This window comes from Capra hircus, chromosome 20 (assembly GCF_001704415.2).
Source record: "Capra hircus breed San Clemente chromosome 20, ASM170441v1, whole genome shotgun sequence".
In the NCBI taxonomy this organism is placed as follows: domain Eukaryota; kingdom Metazoa; phylum Chordata; class Mammalia; order Artiodactyla; family Bovidae; genus Capra; species Capra hircus.
This window is the reverse complement of record NC_030827.1, coordinates 8,756,061-8,779,069: the sequence shown is the minus strand read 5'-3', so window position 1 is coordinate 8,779,069 and position 23,009 is coordinate 8,756,061. Positions and strand designations below refer to the sequence as shown.

Here is a 23,009-nt window from a genome sequence, read left to right as displayed (position 1 = left end):
TGTATGTACACCATGATATTTTTATGGAGGAATTCTTAAATTCTTGCCAGTCTTCTGTAAATGGAAAATAGCTTCAATGAACGCACTTTAAATTCTGTTTCCAGGTCTCATGCTGTTGCCTGTGTCAATCAGTTCATCATCAGCAGGACTCAGGCTCTGATGCTGCACATTGACTCCTTTATTGAGGTAAGAGTTTCCCCCCCCCACCCCCACCTTACTTTTGAGAAGTTGGAAAGTGTTAACTGCGTATGGTTTTATAAATGTAGTAAGTTGTAATTATGAACTGGCAGTATTTAAATTGCTTGTGATAGTATTAAAATTGGATACAGTTAAACTTTATAATTCTCGTTAACTGGGGAAAAAAAACTACTTTTCCCCTCATACTGAGTTTTTTACTTGTATAAACATTGTGATACATGTTTGTTTGATACCTTGATTATAAAAATTTCTGCTTCAGTGTACTGTTCGAATTGCATATGGAAATTAAGCCTCCAAGCTCATTTGTGATAGGAACATGAAGAGGTTGAATAAACTTACTTTGATAAAGAATCTAAAGGTTTAGACTGGAAGGATAGTACTTCTATTTTTTCCATTGGTTTTCAATGTAAAAGAGGTTTGGAAGAAAAATTGATGCATCTTAGTGAGTATTTCTGAAGTTACTTTTTAATAAAAGCGGAAAGACGACAGATGTAGTTTTTTGGCCATTCGGCTCTAAGCAGTGGAGTTTCTTTTCAGACAGTAACAGCGATTTTGAAAAGGTGATTAAAGTTCCTTAAGTATTTCATTTTTATTTTCATCATATGAAACTTAATTAAATAGTCTATTCCTTTCCAGCTGTTCTTTAAAAAAAAAAAAAAAAAAAGATCCTCCAGAGACCATACTGCTGGTAGTCCTATTGGGAAGTTACCAGAAAGAGCTGAGGAGAAATTGTCGTTTTTCCTTATCACTTAAATTGACAAACTTCTTTCTTAAACGACTGAGCAACTGAACTGAACCAATGAACTACAAGTAGTAGCCATTAGAGTCCTCGAGCCATTTGAAAACTGAAACAAAATTATGCGTCTTCAATGCATTTTGCTGAGTACCTACTGTGCTTAGTACTGACAGAACATAAATTTTATGCTTCAAGGAGTTTCAGTCCAGTTCGATAGAGGGTAGTGGACTACTTCTAATGCAGGTAGTAGTAGAAGTCTGGAGAGTCGGACTGCCTGTGTTCAGATCCCAGCTCCACAGCTTGCGCACCTCATTTAACTGGTATTTTCAGTTTTTAATAAACCTAATGATAGACCTACTTGGTTGGATTGTTATAAAGGTATTTGCTAAAAATGGAACAGTGTCTGATGGAAAGTAAGCACTCCGCATGCTAGCTACTGCTGTCATTTTTAGAAGCAGCAGTAGTTTTTGTTGTAATTACAATAGTATTTCCACTCAGTAGTGTTCTTGCATAGCTCTTTAAAGAGAACAGTGATGGATACACCAGCATCTTATACAGAGATGTAATATAGAATAAAATTTTCTGAAAATAAAAACGCCACAGTACCATACTTAGCAAGTGGAACAAAAACATTTCCTGACATTTAAAATTATTTTCCGTTAGTGTTAAATACCATTATTAACACTTCTTTGCTGCTTGATAATACAGTGAAGCTCACCCGGTTCTTCATCCTTTTCTTCAGTTGCCAGTGGTTTTATCAGGGGCTGAAGTCACGCCTCTGAGTCTGGTGGCACCGATGAAGAGCGGTGTTCAGCCACCAAACTGTGTCCAGCTCTGTGACTCCATGGACGGTAGCACACCAGGGTTTTCTGTCCTTCACTGTCTCCTGGAGTTTGCTCAAACTCATGTTCATTGAGTCAGTGATGCCATCCAACCGTCTCAATTCTCTGTCACCCCTGCTTCTCATGCCCTCAGTCTTTCCCAGCATTAGGGTTTTTCCAGTGAGTTTTTTCACATCAGGTAGCCAAAGTATTGGAGCTTCAGCATTAGTCCTTCCAATGAATACTCAAGGTTGATTGATGAAAAGTGTATTGGTCACTAATAATGGCTATAACATACCTTGATAAAGCTGGGTATTCATGGGTAAGACAGCATCAAATTTAATGAAAGATTGTATATAAGCAGCACCTGCTGGAAAAACAGTACTATTTCTGACTGTGTAAAATTAAAAGTGCAACTGCAGAGTTTTGAAAGCCTCAGAAATAGAGGCAGGATTTGGAGAAATTAAAGTTCTCAAAATGCAACGTCCTGTCACATTTGATATTTAAATTATTCTATTGTCTTATCCTTTCTTCGTAATAAGATTTCAGATTCATCTGTTTAGAGACGTTTCTGTGGTCCTGGGAAGAGATAGTGGGGCGCACTGGATTTTACTTAATTATTTTAGCTCTTTTTTTGCTGCTTTTAATTTGTGTGTGTGTGTGTGTGTGTGTGTGTGTGTTTGTGTGTAACGTAAAACCTCAGGAGTGAGATGGGGAAGGCTTACTGTTTTTTCTTCTCAAACCTCCACTTGAACCTTTTCAAGAGACAACTTCTAGTGAAGGCTTGTTGGTATAGTGAACTGAGTGTGGACTTACCCATAATTTTCCAAATTCAGGTCCCCCACTTGTATGCAGGTTACATGATGTCTAACCTGCATTTCTCTCTCAGTCTATAAAATTGAGTAACAACATCTTGGAGTTGAGAACCATTCAGATTTTTTTTTTACTTTTAGAGAACTTGTTGAGAACAGCATCAGATTGATTGCTACCTTTATTATTTTTTAATAGTTTGACTTAGTGAACAACAGTGAGGGTTAGGTTGTTAGAAACTCTCTGTATATATGTCCCAGTTGTTGATTTTTTTTATAGAACATGTGCCTGTTAAGAATCAGTGTTGGTAGGAATACTCTCTTGACAGTAATTTTGAAGGGTAAATCAGATTGTATTTTAATAATTATCTTTACTTCTGGGTGAACTGGATGAATGCTCCTCTGTCCTAATGACATGGTTTTATTCTCGCAAACTAAAAATTACTTCAGAACACAGCCACTCATACTCTTGTTTAAAAGAATGGCTGTAGGTCATTTACTGAAATCATAATTTTGGGCAGTTAGCTTCCTGTGTTTGTCTTTATAATCTAATACTGTGGGCCAGTTAATTCATAAGCCTTTATTTGTGCTATGTCTTCTTAGTTTCTTTAAATATTACCACCTGGAAGATAATATTATGTATAAACCTTTCTAGTATATTGGTATATTTAACTAGAAGAAACTTTTTCTCGTGCAATAGAATCTGTTCGCCTTGGCCGGTGATGAAGAACCAGAGGTACGGAAAAATGTGTGCCGGGCGCTTGTGATGCTGCTTGAAGTTCGGATGGATCGCCTGCTCCCTCACATGCATAATATAGTTGAGGTAATACAAGCAACTTAAAACTCTCTCCTCCTCGTCCCCTCGAGGAAATTCTTGGGCACAAGACATGCAGTGTGAAATCACTGGGTTGTGTCTGTCACATTTGGGGGGGATTATAAAAATTAATTATGATTGCCTTGAAATTATAAGTTACCATTGTGGCGATTTTTCTTTCATGAGATTTCAGATGTTATAGAGAGGAAAGTAATTTACAGGAGTAGATAGCTTTTAACTGTAATGTAGCTAGGAAATATTTAGATTATTTGTATTTACTAGATACAACTTAGGCCAATAAAATTGTAGTAGATAAAAATTTGTTTTCTACACGTTACTGGTAAGTTGATCTGATCAACTTTTGATTTATGATAACAGTGAGATTTCTAAGTCGAAAATTTATGATCTTTATAGTGAGTTCTAGTAGACCATTTAGATTTTAAAAGGTTCTCTTTCCGTTTTTATGTGATTAAAATAATTTTATGTAAGTACATTGATCACTGATCAGCCATAATTAAAGTAAGGAATACATAATAGCTTACTATTAGGACAGTGTAATTTATTGGGTAAGACTCATTATTGCTAGAAGAGTCATGCCTAATTTTCATATTACTGGACATAGTTGTACTTGAAGGATGGCATTTCTAAGACCTGTTAGAGAAAGGATAGCATTCATGATGTTAAGCAGTTCCTTTTCTAAAACATGAGGAAAAATAGATGTAGTGATAAGGATATGTAGCAGCAAAATGGGGATAAATGACATTTTTGCTGATAAATCTGTTCTCTCTGAAGTGTTTGGAAGAATCAGGTGGCGTTGGTTGAAAATTTCGTTAAGAGTTTGGAGTTAACCAGAAAATAAAGAAAAATGTTTTATCATTTGTCATGTCACACCTGGGGAACCTAATTTGTGAGGCTGCAATTCTTTCTTCAGCAAAGTTCAGCATTGTAGTAGGGAGGGGGTGACCTATCACAGTGGTTGAGTTGCTGTATTTTGTAGTATGAAATGTTTCATTCAGGAATTCATCACTTGACCCCAGTTTCAGCCCCAGGTACACTGGGAATTCGTGCCTTTGATTCTTTTGTTTTTGAGTATAAGGTTTTTATGGAGGGGTGGGTTTGCTGAGCTACACGGCTTGCAGGATCTTAGTTCAAACCCAGGGCCCCAGCAGAGAGAGCACTGCATCATAGCCGCTGGGTCTCCGGGGGATTTCCTGGTTTGGGGATGTTTTTTTAAAGGAGGGTAGGTCTGGATAGATTTGGAGATCAGATAGATGTCCTTCCAACTAAGTGAATTTGGCTTAGTATGTTCAAAGGACATGATAAACCTATTTTGTTGGCAACTGAAAATTGCAGTGGACAAATGTCCCTACTTTCTTTAAAAAAAATCCTGTATAATATGTTTATATCTTCTTAAATATTGGGAGTGTTAAAATATATATAGGTGACCCTTGAACAACACAGGTTATAACTGCATGGGTCCACTCATAGACAGATCTTTTTTAATATACTAAGTATGTACTACAGTGCTACATAACCCAAGATTGGCTGAAACTGCAGATGAGGAGCTGTATATATGGAAGATTGGCTATTTATATGGATTATTTGACTGCTTGAAGGGTTGGCACCCCTACCCTTGGTTGGTTCGAGGGATAGTTGTAATTATAAGAGACAGCTTGGGTAGTTATAAAAAGATTGTCCATTTTATGAAAGGTTTAGTGGAGTTTATTTTGAGAAGCAGAGAGACATGAATTGGACACTTTATATTAGGCAACATTCTAAAACAGTAGCTCTTAAGTTTGCTGCTTTTTAGAATTGATTAGAAGGCTTTTTAAAAAAAATCCAAACCCTAAATTGAGAACTGCTGTAAAGGGTAAGGCCCGTAGCAAAGGACTCTTAACTTGCTGAAATTGGATTAGGTTTAATTGTATGCTTTAAACTGATTAATACTAAAGATCTTTTGTTTACAGTACATGCTACAGAGGACCCAAGATCAAGATGAAAATGTGGCTTTAGAAGCCTGCGAATTTTGGCTCACTTTGGCTGAGCAGCCAATATGCAAAGATGTCCTCATACGGCATCTTCCCAAGTAAGTATTTCTTCTTAGCGGTGCTGTTTTGTTAACAGTGACTCCTTACTTTCATGTTTTTAGGTTGCGTACTTAGGCCATCGGGTAGTGAAGTTCTGAAGAAGTTGAGCTTAATTTTACTGATGGTATAAGTAAAGACATTTATTTAAGAAGCAATTCCTTTTGTTTCCTAAACTACATGAGGGTGGTTTATGCTGTGAATCATAACTTACTTTGGATAATCCATGGCAGTTTATTATAATCTGGTAATTTTGACTATGGACTCTTTTCCCCCCTCCAAAGATCTTCTTACTAGTTGTGGTAAGAGTTTTTGGTTAACATATTGTTAAGTCTATTTTTAACCCAATGAACACTGTTAAGTCAGTTTTTTAAATACATTTTTCCAGTATTGAGATAATTGATGTAAAACTATTATTTTTAGGTAAAAAACAGTGATTTATGAAACATATATGAAATCAATTAAAGTCAGTTACTTTTAAAAGTAGTGCTCACATTCTTTTGAAATTAAAATACAGACCCATAAACTTAATTTTCTACATGAAAACTTAAACTCCATTGGATTTCCACCCCCTTAAGTAATCAGTTGTTATTTTTGGTGTGCTGTCTTTTAATGTGTTTTTTCCTGTGTTAATACTGTATGCATGTGTGCATGTTCAGTTGACTAAATGGACTGTAGCCCACCAGTCTCCCCTGTCCTTGGGATTTCCCAGGCAAGAGTTCTGGAGTGGGTTGCCATTTCCTCCTCCAGGGGATCTTCCCAACCCAAGGATTGAACCCACATCTCCTGCATTGGCAGGTGGATCCTTTATCCCTGAGCCACCTGGGGTGCCCAGTACTGTATACCAGATGTCATATCAGTGTTTTAGAAAGAAAGAAGTTTGATACTATGAATAAGGCATCTCTCTTCACTGTTTTGTGGTTGGCCCCTGTCAGTCACTGTAAGTTGTGCCCTTTCCTCCGTGTCAGCAGTCTAAACTTTGAAGTGCTGCTCCATCATGGTGTTCCCTAGTGAAGTTACACCAGTCTGTAATGCACTAGCAGTGTCTCATCTTGCCACAACTTTTGCCATCATTAGTTACAGTTTTTCTAATCTTAGCCATCTAATACACAAAAAAAATAACCATTTGTTTTAATATGTTGTATTAGTGGAGTCACACTTTTTTCAGAAGATAGTATACTCGGATGTTCTCATTTTCATGTAGTCCGTTCTTAGCAAGAAAACAATACCACCTATATTTTATTCCACCTATATTTAATTCTAGTCAATCTAGAATTTATTGGGGAGTAAAGTGTAAGGTGTGCTTACACCTCCCACCCCACCAGGAAGTTTATTCTTCTCTCTAATTTGTGATGCCACTTTTATGATATGCTTGTTTCTTACTATTGGATCATATAATTCTAAGTCTTATAAAAAACAGACATTAATTCTTACAAAGCTGAAGAGATTTTATTAATACAAACCTAAGCTCTAACATTAGGAGATGATAAGAGCAGTTACAGATTGGTGGTCTCTTTCATTACCCTAATAAAATCCAAATTTTTTTAAGCAACCAGTAACTTGGTAGCAGGCTAAAAGATCAGCAGTTTTAGCTGATCTTTTGATGAGATGAGATCAAAATGAGATCTCTTATTTCACATAGAAAGCATTAATGTAACAAAGAACAGGATTAAATTCTTTTTTCAGTTTCTGGGCTATGTTGTGTGGTTTTTGTTGTCGTTTTTAGCCAGTAGTATGTTCTTTTGGTTATTCAGCATTTGTCATCTGGTAGAACAGGTCTTTTTTCATCAGGACTATTTTGTTTTTTTCCCCACCTTTATTCTTACACACAATACATTAATATCTCCTGGGGCTTATTAACGAATTGATCCGTAGAAAACAACCCAGTGCCTGGTATATACTTGGTGAAGTGAGGTCACTCAGTCGTGTCCACCTCTGCGACCCCGTGGACTGTAGCCCACCAGGCTGCTCCATCCATGAGATTCTCGAGGCAAGAGTATGAACAGTGAGAAAACAAAGTGTAAGAAACCTGTCGAGGATGAAAACCATCATAGCTGCAGGCGGAACTGAAGTTAGTGTTCTGACCTTTACCTAACATGTTTTGATACATATTTTTTTTAGCTAGTCATAAATATTTCAGTATACCTGAAATTCCATGTTTATAGACATCATGGTTCTCTTAAGAAAGTAAAAATAAAATTTCTAAACTTTTATCAGACTATGATAACCTTGTCCATAGAACTTTCTTCCTTCTTGCCTTATTTCTTTTGAATAAAATCCTTCAAATTTTCTGTTTTTACATTTTAAACACTATCATCTCTTTTATTAAAAGGAATAGAAATACTGAATGTAGGCTCATTATAAAAATATCAGCCATTTAGAAATAAAGTAGAAGATGGATATTGTCCCTTTTTAGCCTGCTCACTCAACTTCTGAAGATACCAGTTTATTGTGTAGCTTTCCTAGTTAGTCTGTGTATATAAGTAATTACATAGGTAATCTTGTTTTTTAAATAATTTTTTATTGGAAGTTAGTTGATTTACAGTGTTCTGTCAGCTTCAGATGTGCAGCAAAGTGAATCAGGCACACATGAACGTACATCCACTCGTTTTTAGGTTCTTTTCCCATACAGGCCACTACAGAATTTTAACTAGGGTTCCCTGTGCTCTGCTTAGTCTCCTGTTGTATATATTGTCGTCATACTCAGTCACATCCAATTCTTGTGTGACCCCGTGGACTGTAGCCCACCAGGCTCCTCTGTCCATGGGATATCCCAGGCAAGAATACTAGAGTAGGTTGCTATTTCCTTCTCCAGGGGATCTTTCTGACCTAGCGATCAAACCTACATCTCTTGTATCTCCTGAATTAGCAGGTGGATTCTTTACCACTGTGCCGCATGGGAAACCCACTTTATATAAACTGTATTTATCTAATCAATCTCCATCTCCCACTTTATCCTGCCCAATACCCCCCGGCCCCCCCGCCGCCCGCTGTCCTTGACCATAAGTTTGTTTCCTGCATCTGTGACTTTATTTCTGTCCTGCAAGTCCATTTGCACCTTTTCCATGGTTTCCTTTGCTGTACAGAAGCATTCCAAAGTCTAACTAGGTCCCATCGGTTTGTTTTCGTTACTCCCATCACTCTAGGCGGCGGGTCAGAAAAGGCCATGCTGCACTTTATGCCAGTGTTCTGCCTGTGCTCCCCTTCGAGCTCTGTGGTGTCTGGTCTTAAATTTAGGCCTTTGATCCTTTTTGTTTGTTTTTGTGCATAGTGTTAGGGAGTGTTTAATCTCATTCTTTTACGTGTGTAGCTGTCCACTTTTCCTGGCACCACTTACTGAAGACACTTTTCTGCCTTGTATATTCTTGTCTTCTTTGTCATAGATTAGGTGACCATAGATACATGGGTTTATCTCTGGACTTACTATCCTGTCTGACTGAAAATATATTTCTATTTATGTGCCAGCACCATACTATTTTGATTACTGTAGTACTGTAGTACAGTCTGAAGTCAGGGAGCCTGATTCCTCCAACTTTGTTTTCTTTCTCAAGATTGCTCTGGCTATTCAGGGTCTTTTGCGTTTTCATACAAATAATGAGATTATTTGTTCTAGTTCTGTGGAAAATATTATTGATAATTTGATAGGGATTGCAATGAATCTGTAGATAGCTTTAGTGGTATAGTCATTTTGACAGTAGTGATTCTTCTAATCAAAGAACATGGGGTAACTCTCCGTCTGTCATCTTTTTATTTCTTTCATCAGTATCTTATAGTTTTCTGAATACTAGTCTTTTGCATCCTTGAGTAGGTTTATTCTTAGGTATTATTCTTTTTGATGTAATGGTAAATGGGATTATTTCCTTAATTTCTCTTTCTGATCTTTTGTTGTTAGTATATAGGAATGCATCCTTTTTTACCTGATTGCTGTGGCTAGGAATCTCATTGTTTTTAATACAAATGGATATGAGCTTTTTATGTATTTTGCACCAGTGGTTTTTTGTTTTTCCAACTTCACTGTCATGTGTTTCTTTATGACTGTGTGCATCCAAAAATAAAATCCTTACAGGATCTTAGTTCCCCAACCAGGAATTAAAACCCGGCCCCTACAGTGAAAGTACAGAGTTCTAACCACTAGACTGCTGGGAAATCCCCGGTTGTAACTTATTTTTAACCAGGCCCTTACTGACGAACATTTAGATTGTTTGCATTGTTCTTAGTCTTGCATCACGGAACATCAGTCTTTAAGAATTGGGAATGTTCGTTCATGTATTAAGCACTCTTGACAAGCTATCTTGTCCACTGTAAAGTTCCATCCAGTAGATTCTGTGCATGAGTATGTAAGAGGCCTAAGATGCATATTGGGAGTACTCATCATTGGAGAAGGGCAGACATAGAATATGCTATAAGGCAGTGTTAACAGTAGTGGTGGTATTATTAGTATTCATGAGGTTGTTGAGACCTTGAGATCTTTAGATCTTTGTTTCATGAATTTCTGTCTTTATAGGTTGATCCCTGTGTTAGTGAATGGCATGAAGTATTCAGATATAGACATTATCCTACTTAAGGTAAGGAAACTATTCCCTGATGAATAAGGATGTTTATTTTCACTGACTTACAGATCTTTGAATTTGACTAATAGGACATTTATTTAGAGTAGGCTCTGTTTAAATAGGCTTTCTGTTATGTAATGTGCTATGGAGTTAAAGATAGAAGCAAACATAATGAATTTGACTGGCAGTAGATTCTAGCTTAATTGAAACTAACTAGATGGTGACACTAGTAGAGTTAGCGTGAATTTCCTGTTAATTCTGACTGTTTGGGGTTCATTTTAAAATAATCTTAAAATATGTTCTGAATTTAATTCAGATACTCTAGATTATACCAGATGTTGGGAAACCATCTTATGTGGTTCAGAATCCCTGATAATCTATCATGAGTTATGTGATAGCCTATTCTTCCCCTTCACAAAGAGCTATTTTCTACACAGGGGCAAGCAGAAGATGTATACAGCTGACCCTTGAACAATGGGATATTAGGGGCACTGACCTCCAGTGCAATCAAAAATCCCTGTATAACTTCACAGTTGGCCCTTCCTGTCCATGGTTCCATATCTGCAAATTCAACCACAGATTATATAGTCATCTAATACTTCATTTACTGGAGAGAAATCTGCATCCTATTTGAACTGGACATGCAGTTTACGCCCATACTGTTCAAGCATCAACTGTATTTCAGAATCATGTCACGCTATCTGTCGGCCTGCAGGTCAAACCCATACTGTTCAAGCATCAGCCATATTTCAGAATCATATGTCATGCTCTCTGTGAATATTCTTTCTTTTACCCATATACATACTATTAGCTTATATGAATATAACCAGAATTTTCCTTTTAAAAAATACACAGGGTGATGTTGAAGAAGATGAAACAATTCCTGATAGTGAGCAAGATATCAGGCCACGGTTTCATCGATCAAGGACAGTGGCTCAGCAGCATGATGAAGATGGGATTGAAGAGGAGGAGGAGGACGACGATGAAATTGATGACGATGACACGATTTCTGACTGGAATCTAAGTAAGTCAGAGAGAGAAGCATAGTCGCCTGCTTGGATAACAGTTTAGTTGAGAAATAACTCACATCCTACAGTGCCCTCATACACAGTTCACTTAACCATACAAAAGAATACAATTTAGTGGTTTTCTGTGTATTCACAGAGTTGTGCAACCATCATCTCAGAAAATTTTGAAACATTTTTGTCACCCTAAGAGAAACTACATACTTAGTAGTCACTCCCATATTCTGAGCTCCTCTGGACATTTTCTATAAGTGGAATCATACAAAAGTGGTCTTTGTGACTGATTCATCTGTTCATTAGCAGATGGACGTTTTCTTTCCCCTCTTTGGCCGCTGTCAGTAGTCGTGCTGTGAACAGTTAACGTAAGGTGTATGTGGTCCTAAGTTTTCATTTCTCTTGGGTATATACCCAGGAATAGGATTACTGGATCGCATGGAAACTTTTATGTTCAATATTTTGAGTTACTGCCAGACTGTTTTTTACACTTACTTTGCCGTTTGCTTTCCCCCAGCAGTGTCTTAAGGGCTACAGGTTCTCCACATGTTTGCCAGTAATTTTTGAGTGTCTTCTTCTGGGTGTGAAGTAATGATCTTACTGTGGCTTTGTTTTGTTTCTTCCTGATGGGTCTGTTCTTCATTTGCTTGTCATGATATTCCTTCTCAAAGTGTTTTGTTGGATACAGAATGTATAGGAAATGTGTTTTGTTGGATGCAAAATGTATGTTTGATGCAAAATACATACGAAATAGGAACATTGGCCGTGGCTTTTCCTGTTTTCGTAACTTATTTTTTTGTATGTCATAATTTGCATGAGGATTGGTTGATTATCATGCATATTTCTAAGATAATGTGAATCCCTTTCTCATCCAGACTTCCAAATAGGCTTTTTAAAATTTCTGTTTTCAATATTAGCTACAAATCCATATCATCTGTTCAGCCTGTGTTGTGGGCCACACACTAATTAGATAACTCTGTGGAGAACCTCGACACCTGTGTTTCGGTTTTGCTTGGTTGCTGGTTTTTAAATCTTTACTTCTGTAGTTCACAGCACATTGGATGTTTTGGGCCACTAATTCTTTGTTGTGGGCTTGTCCTGCCCATTACAGGATTCTGAGCAGCATCCCTGATCTCTCTCCAGTAGATGGCAATAGCGCAGGAGATTAGAGGGAGAATACACATACAATTGCGACAAGCAGCAGTGTCTTGAGGTATTCCCAGATGGTCCCTGGGACACACAGTCACCACCAGTTAAGAACCACTCTGTGATTCAGAAGACTTGAGATTTCTAATAACTGATGGCATGGTTAAGGACGTAAATGATCGTCATTAACTGTGTCATTCATTTGGAATAATGCTGGTTACTCCCATTTAGTTCCCTGTAACTTAACAATTCCTTAGAGTGACCAATGTGCCCAGCCCTAAGCCAGGGGCTTTGTATGCATATCACGTGTAATCTTTTCAACAGCCTAAGGCAGGCAAAGATGCTTCAAAAAGAGAAACTTGCCCAAGGTTAGCATAGCTAGTTCTGGTGGCACAAGTAGTTCTGGAACCCATATGTTACAGAACAAGAAAACCCAAGGTCTTCATTACTATCACAAATTACTTCCCGTTGTATACCAGCTGTAAGGTTAGGGGGAGGATGAATTAAGATTTAATGTAGATAACTGCAAAAGTAATAATGTATGTTGCCTTGGGGAGGGACTTATTTTCACTCATCTGTATGTTTTTCCACAAACACCTACAGGCTTACCTTAGTCTGTCACGCTTTGCTTTCTTACTCTTCATCAGTTCAGTCACTCAGTGGTGTCCGACTCTTTGAGACCCCATGGACTGCAGCACGCCAGGCCTCCCTGTCCATCACCAACTCCCAGAGTTTACTAACTCATGTCCATCGAGTTGGTGATGCCATCCAACCGTCTCATCCCCTGGCGTCCCCTTCTCCCACCTTCAATCTTTCCCAGCATCGGGGTCTTTTCAAATGAGTCAGTTCTTGGCATCAGGTGGCCAAAGGATTAGAGTGAATGAATATTCAGGCCTAATCTCCTTTAGGATGGACTGGTTGGATCTTCTTGCAGTCCAAGGCACTCTCAAGAGTCTTCTCCAACACCACAGTTCAAAAGCATCAATTCTTCAGCACTCAGCTTTCTTTATAGCCCAACTCTCACATCCATACCTGACCACTGGAAAAACCATAGCTTTGACTAGATGGACTTCGTTGGCTAAGTAATGTCTCTACTTTTTAATATGCTATCTTGATTGGTCATAACTTTTCTTCCTAGGAGCAAGCGTCTTTGAATTTCATGGCTGTGGTCACCATCTGCAGTGATTTTGGAGCCCCCCAAAATAAAGTTTGTCACTGTTTCCACTGTTTCCCCAGCTATTTGCCATGAATTGATGGGACCAGATGCCATGATCTTCGTTTTCTGATTGTTGAGTTTTAAGCCAACTTCTTCACTCTCCTCTTTCACTTTCGTCAAGATGCTCTTTAGTTCTTTGCTTTCTGCCATTAAGGTGGTGTAGTCTGCATATCTGAGGTTATTGATATTTCAAACCCAGCAATCTTGATTCCAGCTTGTGCTTTGTCCAGTCCAGCATTTTGCATGATGTGCTCTGCATATAAGTTAAATAAGCAGGGTGACAATATACAGCCTTAACGTTCTCCTTTCCCGATTTGGAACCAGTCTGCTACAGTTTTTTCTTACACTTCATAGATAATGCATTTTTTTTTTTTTATAAAGTGAAGTTGGTAGCAACCCTGCATTGATCAAGTCTGTTGGTGCCATTTTTCCAGTAGCATTTGCTCGCCTTTGTATCTCTGTCACATTTTGGTAATTCTTGGAATAAGAATTCAAACTGTTTTGTTATTATATTTGTTATGACTGTGTCATCTGTGATCTTTGATGTTAACTGTTATAATTGTTTTGGGACTCCATGGGCTGTGCTCATAAGACAGAGGACTGTATGTATGTTTTATGTGTTCTGACTGCTCTGTCCACAGGCGATTCCCCATCTCTCCCCCTCTACTTGGGCCTCCCTGTTCTCTGAGACACAACACTGTTGAAATTAGACCAGTTAATAACCTTTCAGTGTCCTCTTGAATGTTCAAGTGAAGGGAAGAGTTGCATATCTCTTACTTTAAGTAAAAAGTTAGAAATGATTACGCTTAGCAAGGAAGCAATGTTAAAACTGCAGATAATGGTTACCATTTTTTTAGGTATAAAGTGTGTATCGGTAAAGGTGTATACCTGGTTTTTTTAGACGTAAGACTATTGCACACTTAATATAAATAACACTATAACTTGAGCATAACTTTTATACGTACTTGGAAACGAAAAGTTTGATTTTACTCACTTCATTGCAGTGATCTAGAATTGAGCCTGCAGTATTTGAGGTATGCCTGCATCTTCTTTTCTGGAGGAGAAGCTGATTTTCCAGAAGTGAAATCAGATTGTGTATGCGTTGCTAATTCTTTTCTGCACATCATACAACTCATTCTGTATTAGTACTTAAAGATTTCATTTTGTTTCATGGCAGTGTAATATTTATGAGTGAAACTACCATACAGTTTAACTAAGATCCTTATTGATGAGTAAAGTGTTATTTCTGCCCAGTGTAACAGCTTTATTTTAAAAAAAATGGTAGTCATATACAAAATATTTTCATGATTAGTTTATTGATTCTTGGTCATAAAGTGTTTTGGTCAATAGAATTTTTTTTTTCTTGTGATTACCTCCTATTTAATTGAATTCTTTAAAACTTCGTAGAGGTAAAAATGTATAAATTTTATCTACATATAGATAGATTTATAGTTATATAACTGAATGATAGTAGAAGTTAGTATAACATTTTTGAATTTAATATTTCCTTAGGAAAATGTTCTGCAGCCGCCCTAGATGTTCTTGCAAATGTATATCGTGATGAACTTTTGCCACATATTTTGCCCCTTTTGAAAGAATTACTTTTTCATCATGAATGGGTTGTTAAAGAATCAGGCATCTTGGTTTTAGGAGCAATTGCTGAAGGTAAGTCTGAGTCAAACTTAAAACTGTCAAGTCCTCAGTAGGTGCTAATGTGACATGGCTACTTTAATTAAGCAGAAACGATTCACATACTTTGTTTACTGATTGGTGTTCCTAGTAAGATAAGACTGTTGAGGTAGATAAGACTGTGATCCATATTAACCTTAAAAAGGATATTTGAGGTCTAAAAGCCATCTTAGAATGAGTTTGTACTTTTGAGCTAGTTAATTGTTATTAAACAACCATAGAGTGACTTACAGCCCCAGCCAGATATTTTGCAAATGCTTTTGGTGTCATGAAGAGAACAGAATGAGAGGGTCCTGATCTCGGAAACATCCCTGTTGCTAGAAAAATAACTTCATATGTAGGTGTAAGGAATGTTTAAGTCAAGTGTCACTGACCCTAGAAAGAATTATTATTCTTTCCTAGCTGTAAATATCTATCTATAAGAAAGTGAAGCATTTTGCATAATTTCTGTAGCAGAAGTAAAATGAGCTTTCCTATCCCTACTAGGAAGATAGGGAAGCCTGGTGTGCTGCAGTCCATGGGGTCACAGAGTCAGACACGAGGGAGTGACTGAACAATGAACCCTACTAGAAGATACTTAAGAGCAGTTAGCTCTCATTTCAGTTATTTAAAAGTTTTGAAACATTATTAAATATACTTATTAGAATAGAAATGATTAAATATTTTTCATTGCTGCATCTATCAGTTTAATATTTAACTTAAATAATTTTAACCAAGTTTGAGCACTTCCTGAAGTATTTGGGGTTTTTTTCCTAGGTTGCATGCAAGGCATGATTCCATACCTACCTGAGCTCATTCCTCACCTTATTCAGTGCCTCTCTGATAAAAAGGCTCTTGTGCGTTCCATAACGTGCTGGACTCTTAGCCGCTATGCACACTGGGTAGTCAGCCAGCCCCCAGACACGTACCTGAAGCCATTAATGACAGAACTGCTAAAACGTATCCTGGATAGCAACAAGAGAGTACAAGAAGCTGCCTGCAGGTAGGACAAATTCATAACAAATTGTTCATGGTGGGAGAAGGGAGTGTGCAGATTTCAGGGAGAAACTAATTTGCAAGCCTGTGATAAAATGTTGATATTAAACTATTAATGGGATTTTTTTTGTTATCCATATCTTCCAGCTGATGGTTTTGCAAATCTGAGTGAGACTCTTAACTAGAGATTTGTATTTGCTATTTTCTTCAATTTTTTTTTTTTCCCTCACTGCCTGTAACATTAGCGTTATCTTTCACCCTCATTCCCACAGATATTTGGAGTGGTTGTGGCAAGAGTCCTATTCTTGGAGAAATAGAAAAGTTTGAGCAGGATTGACTTTTTTAGTCTACAGTCAGCTCCATAACTCCTCAGGAAGTCCCGCGGTGACCACCCATCTGCCACAGTGGTTCAACTCCAGTAACCACTTTTGTCAGTTGCATTTGGGGTTGTCTGCTCATCAGATCAGTGGTTTCATTACTATGAATATTTCAGTTTTCTGGAAGAAATCTTCATGTTCTAAAAACGCTTGCCATTTATGTTTATAGTTCTTAATTTTTCAAGTAGAATTGCTCCTACTGTTTAGCTGCTGAAAGAGAGTAAAGTAAGTTTAAGTGTAGTTAGACTCCACCAGATTTGAAAGAGTTCAAATTCATAATGATATGAAAGTTAAACAAGGGAGCTTTGGTGATTAATAGCACCAATTTTTTTTTTTTCAAGGGAAGGGAGGGTACACATTATATTTGGTTTCTGGTAGACATTTCATTCTGCAAGGTTTTTTACTATTTGTTAGACATGTATAAAATATTGTGTGTACAGTCTCTGCCATCTTAAAATTTATAGGCTAGTAAGTATATAATTATGGAAAGTGTCATGAAAGAAATATAGTTCAGTGTTAATGAACAAGACTTTAATTAACAAATGGCTTAAGCCTATCATTTTAGGAAATTCCTGTCTGGCTAGGAGAGATTACTGTAACCTTAATTTCACAAATGAAGGGCCAGATACACCTTAAAGTCAAGAAAAATTTAGGTATAAGTTGAAGTAATTGCCCTGAGACCCTAGAGTTTGTTCCTTTCTTGTGTGTTTGTCCTAACAAATCAGCTACAAGTAAACAAATTTCTAATAACAAATGCTTTGTGCATTCTCATGTATAGTATAGGGCTTAGAGAAAAAATTTTAAACTTTACTGAGGAAAAATTGACAAACATAATTGCAATACTTCAAGTATACAACATGTTGATTTGATACACATAAATACGGTAGAATACTCACCACGATTAACATAGGTAACTCAGCAGCTTCTGAGTACTCAGTGCTGTATTGTCATCACCATGCCGTGTATTAGATACTTTGGAATTTATTCTTGCAGTTGAAAAGTTGTGGCTGCCAGCACCTCATTCCCTCTCCCACTAAGAGAAGCATTTGAGAGACCATGATACTGCTGTGTTCTCAGACATCTCAAACACACGGTTAAAGCTGCTTCTATCTTTTTGTGGTGCTTGGTATGCAAATGAAGGTTGAAGAGTTTTTTTGTTATTTTTTTTAATTTATTTTTTTATTGAAGGATGATTGCTTTACAAAATTTTGTTGTTTTCTGTCAAACCTCAACATGAATCAGCCATAGGAATATACATCCCCTCCCTTTTGAACCTCCCTCCCATCTCCTGCCCCATCCCATCTGTCTAGGTTGATGCAGAACCCCTATTTGAGTTTCCTAAAACATACAGCAAATTCCTGTTGGCTATCTATGTTACATATGGTAATGTAAGTTTTAATAGTTTTAATTCTGGTGTCATTAGTCTGGAACATCAGTAAAATGTAAACTCCCTGAGAAAGGGGACATTGTTTTGTTCGTTGCTTTGTCCCCAGCCCTCAGTCACTAAATAAGTAGCAAACACCAAATAAACTGTTGATTGAAAGCAGTTTTCGACTTTACCATTGTAGTTAAGCAGATACCCATAAGTGTCAATCTCTTTGAAATAAGTGGTAAGGAATGGGAAGGAAATGATAAAAATAAGTATCTGGTGTGGTGAGGTAGGGAGATGTGCGTGTAAATAAGTATTCTTTAAACTCTATACTTAATTTCTTGTCTCTGTTGTGAACTGTTTCTTTTCTACAAGAGTAATCTCTCTCCCTTTTTAAATTATAGTGCCTTTGCTACCCTCGAAGAGGAGGCTTGTACAGAACTTGTTCCTTACCTTGCTTATATACTTGATACCTTGGTCTTCGCATTTAGTAAATACCAGCATAAGAACTTGCTCATTCTTTATGATGCCATAGGAACTTTAGCAGACTCAGTAGGACATCACTTAAACAAACCTGTAAGTATCTGTGATGAACCATTATGAGAAAAATCAAATATAAAGCATAGTTATACTCAATATGTCATATATTTGAAAAATGTTTAGGGAGGCATGAACACTTAGTGTTTGCGGCTTTAAGAATATAGGGCTGAAAAAGATAGCAAGTGTACTTACTTTTAAATAATATTAAAAAAAAAAAAAAGAAATACGTGCAGGGTGTGAAAATTAGGGCAGCTTATCACATGAATATACCAACACATTTTAGAGTGACAAAAGGAAAGGGGATAAACGTTTTATACTCTGGATTTCAGAGTTAAGAATAGAAGAGATGGGTGAATCTGATTTGTTTCAATGGGATTTAATATTTGAATTTTAATATAGCTTGAAATCCCCTGCTGAAGAATAGACTTCTTGTTTATGATTACCCTGTAAAACATCTTAAGAAATAGTCTGTGTTTATAGGTTATGCTTAACACTTGGTGCAGGACACTTGTTTGTGGGTTTGCTTTGATGGTTGTTTTGGTTTTGTTTGGTAGGGGGTTTCCTAATATCTTAGATTAGACTACTTGGAATCTATGCTCCAGTTTACATGATGACTGTTTATTGATTTGATTGCAGGGATTCTTTCTTAGTAAGAATATTTAAATGATTATGAATCTTTTTCTACAATGCCTTTAATAAATTTATCTGTCATTTATAACCTACTGAACAGCAAGTCATATTACGTATCACAGGTCATAGAACTAAAAAAATTCAAAGAATAAGTCTTAAAATTCTTTCCGTAAAAATTTTATACAATTATTCTAAATGGATTTTAGTTTTCATAGACTCGGTGTGGACTTTTTTACATATGATAGTGGAGCTTTCTGTGTTTTTCATCATTGTAATTTAGGAATATATCCAGATGCTAATGCCTCCACTGATCCAGAAATGGAACATGTTAAAGGATGAAGATAAAGATCTCTTCCCTTTACTTGAGGTATGCTGTTAACCATGAGTATGTGTGTTAGTCACTCAGCTGCATCAGACTCTGCAGCCCCATGGACTGTAGCCTTCCAGGCTCCTCTGTCCATGAAATTCCCCAGGCAGGGATACTAGAGTGGGTATCCATTCCCTTCTCCAGAGGTATGCTAAGCTGGCAACAGTTAGGTAACCTGTTTTTCATCAAAAAAACACATATTCAGACCTATAATGACTATATGTAATAAGTGTTAATTTACATTCTGAACCATTTCTGTTAAAATGCTGAATAAACGTGCAGCTCCATATAACTTGACCTGTGTGCTCCATCTCTTCCATCGTGTCCAACTCTGCCGCCGCATGTAGGGTAGCCCACCAGGTACCTCTTACCTCTGTGTGGGATTTTCCTGGCAAGAATGCTGAAGTCGGTGGCCATGTCCTCCTCCAGGGGATCTTCCCGATCCAGGCATTGAACCTTGTCTCTGCATTGCAGGCGGATTCTTTACCGCTGAGCCACCAGGGACAAACTATTAAATTTATGTTTTCTAACCTGTTGTACTTGATAATAAATTATCCTTGGAGATCTTTCCATATGAGTGTGTGTGTGTATATATATATATATATATTTCTACTTAACTGTATTTCTTTATGTAGATATACAGCCATGTCATAATTGATATAGCTTAGATTCTTTTATTGTTTATGCATATATATACTCATATACATGTGAAGTAGCATCGACACCTTTTTTGTATAGTTTGAAGTTTTTTCATGTATTTAAATACTTTTTTTTAAACACTTCCCCCTGCCAAGTTTATATGCTATACAAATAACTGAACACACACTCGGATGTGGCAACTTAAATCTGGATGAAATGATTTTGATAGAGCCATATCAGTCATTCTAGTCTCCCCTATTATTTCAGGGGTCATCACTTCTGCCTTGAATGGTCCCTACCCAACAAAGTAAAAACTTCTGTGACAAAGAACAATGGCTAATTCTGGGCCCAACAGAATAAAAAGAATAATTATAGCTAAATATATTTATTTCCAGGCAAGGCTCAGAATGTGCCCACATTCTGAGATCTACCCACATTATTGACCAAGATGGGAAGCTAAATAAATCTCTCATATTTGAGGAAAAAAACTAGGAATACTTAATACTGAAATTTGTTCCTGAAAGATAATGTTCATTATAGAAACCTTAACTATTTTTTCTGAGGAAACCCCCCTTGACCAGCTAGTAAACTTAGCAACAACAACCGCATCCAAAAGAGAGGTTTGAAAAGATAAAATTGCTATACTACAGAAGAGTAGAAATGACCAGGATTTTATTGAGTATGCTTTCAAGCATTTATCATAATCTTAATTATACCTGGAAATGTTACATGCATCTACTTTATCCTTTCCAGTGCCTATCTTCAGTTGCCACAGCTCTGCAGTCTGGCTTCCTTCCGTACTGTGAACCTGTGTATCAGCGTTGCGTAAACCTAGTACAGAAGACTCTTGCACAAGCCATGGTATTTTAAAAAGTGTTTTATATCTCTCCCTTCTTGGCATCAGAAACATTTTTCTAAGGATAGGCATAATGCATAAAAACTTTTTCAGTGATTGCTTTAAAGTAAGTTTTCAAAAAATTGTGTGTAATTTCAGCTGAACAATGCTCAACCGGATCAATATGAGGCGCCAGATAAAGATTTTATGATAGTGGCCCTTGATTTACTCAGTGGCCTGGCTGAAGGACTTGGAGGCAACATTGAACAGCTGGTAGCACGAAGTAACATTCTAACACTAATGTATCAGTGCATGCAGGTGAGATTTACTGAATTAAAACGAAGAGAAACTTTTGGTTCTCTGTGTCACATTGGGATTAATTTCTGCCGCTTTCTTGCAGGATAAAATGCCAGAGGTTCGACAGAGTTCCTTTGCCCTACTAGGTGACCTGACAAAAGCTTGCTTTCAGCATGTTAAACCTTGTATAGGTATGAATATTTTCTATTGCTGTGATGTGGTTTTTAACATTATTTTTCATCAGCTGTGGTTTTTATTATTAAACTGAAGTCTAATGAAATCCTGACATGTATTAATGTACATTTTACTGGTTAAATCTACTCTGATTGAAGCAGGTGGTTTGGAAACCCCTATTCTCTTGTTTCCTGAATTCACAATCATTTCAGTGGCTTATTAGGTGTTCATGTTGTTGAAGAAAAGTTGGAAAAGTATTGCTTTAGAGATAGTTCATAGATACTTCTTAAATGGTCTCTTTCTTATTGGTAGAGGTACCCAGAAATAATAATATAATCAGGTTTTCTCATGACAAATCAGCATAAACTATAGGAAATTTCAGTTTTCTTAAAAGTAAATGAATTCTTTTTTCTGTTTTAGTGGCATAGTGTTTGTCTTAGCCTTTTGTGAAGATAATAAGCAATTGCTTGAATAATGTAACCTGAATTACTGTCAGACCCATAGATTAAATCAAATTTTGGTTTTCTTCATTTCCGTATCCCATCATTTAATCTTGGTTTAAAATATTCATTTTAATTTTTTTTTTCGTTTGTTACGGTATGCTTTGGGAGGCCCCCCTCCAGTGTTGTTTTTTTTTTTTTTAGGATGTAATTGACATATATCAAGACTTGTGTGTGGATTGAGAACTTTTAAGATCTACTATCTTAGCAACTTTCAAATAAACAATACAGTATTGTTAACTTTGAACTTCCCAGGTGGCTCAGTGGTAAAGAATTTACTTGCCAGTGCAGAGGCTGTAGGTAGGAAACACAGGTTCTATCCCTGGATTGGGAAGATTCCGTGGAGAAGGAAATGGCAACCCACTCCAGTATTCTTCCCAGGAAAATCTCATAGACAGAGGAGCCTGGTGTCCATACAGTCCATGGGGTCATGAAGAGCTGGACATGACTGAGTGACTGCGCGCGCGCGCGCGCACACACTCTCTCTCTCTCTCTCTCTCTCTCTCTCTCTCTCAACCGTAGTCATACTGTGGTAGACTACATCCCCCAGACCCGAACTTATTTTAGAACCAACAGGTTTTATCTTTTGACGTTCACTCAATTGCCAGTTGTATTTTTCAGTAATGTGTTTCTGAACTTGAATAATTATGATGTATTAAAGTAAGGCATCAAGTTTAAGCCTACCTACTCTAAATGAAATTGTGGTGAATTATTGCTTTAGGGAAAACCTTGTTCTGCAGATACTTTCCCCCTGATTGAAGTTTTTGAGTTTAAATTTGTACAAAAAGTTGTGGGTTTTTTTTGAGACTTTATAGGTCAAGTACCTTCTTCAAGAGATACACAATGTCTGATTGTTTTCTGTTTTTAATGTTACAAACTGTGGATTATTTTCTAGGTTAGTTTTCTCAAGAGTAATTTGGCAGTATCTGGAGACACTGTTACACAGGGGAGGTGTTATTGGTGTCTGGTGGGTAGGGGCGAAGGATGTTTCTAAATATCCTATAATACATGAGACAGCCCCCTACAATAGAATAATCTGACCCAGATTATCAGTATTGCCAAGACTGAGAAATTATGAAATCAACTGGTTTATTAGGGATTAAAAAATGATATTCTAATTCTTCATTCAGTAGAGAGAATACTTATGTAGAGATATTCCCATATCAATAAATTATTGCCCATAGGTGGCTCAAACGGTAAAGAATCTGCCAGTAATGCAGGAGA

At 37.0% G+C, this 23,009-nt stretch overlaps 1 protein-coding gene across 3 annotated transcripts in view; it reads left to right on the top strand.

Annotated features, from left to right (window-relative positions):
• Positions 1 to 23,009, top strand: part of TNPO1 (transportin 1) — a 91,101-nt gene that overhangs the window by 53,123 nt on the left and 14,969 nt on the right. For all 3 annotated transcript variants that reach the window (XM_018065583.1, XM_018065585.1, XM_018065584.1), the window contains exons 7-18: positions 105 to 186; positions 3,265 to 3,387; positions 5,346 to 5,464; positions 9,967 to 10,027; positions 10,868 to 11,036; positions 14,906 to 15,058; positions 15,839 to 16,064; positions 18,208 to 18,379; positions 19,254 to 19,340; positions 20,733 to 20,840; positions 20,974 to 21,132; positions 21,215 to 21,302. In XM_018065583.1, the coding sequence (XP_017921072.1) occupies positions 105 to 186; positions 3,265 to 3,387; positions 5,346 to 5,464; positions 9,967 to 10,027; positions 10,868 to 11,036; positions 14,906 to 15,058; positions 15,839 to 16,064; positions 18,208 to 18,379; positions 19,254 to 19,340; positions 20,733 to 20,840; positions 20,974 to 21,132; positions 21,215 to 21,302 (1,547 nt within the window). The remainder of the gene's footprint in view (positions 1 to 104; positions 187 to 3,264; positions 3,388 to 5,345; positions 5,465 to 9,966; positions 10,028 to 10,867; positions 11,037 to 14,905; positions 15,059 to 15,838; positions 16,065 to 18,207; positions 18,380 to 19,253; positions 19,341 to 20,732; positions 20,841 to 20,973; positions 21,133 to 21,214; positions 21,303 to 23,009) is intronic.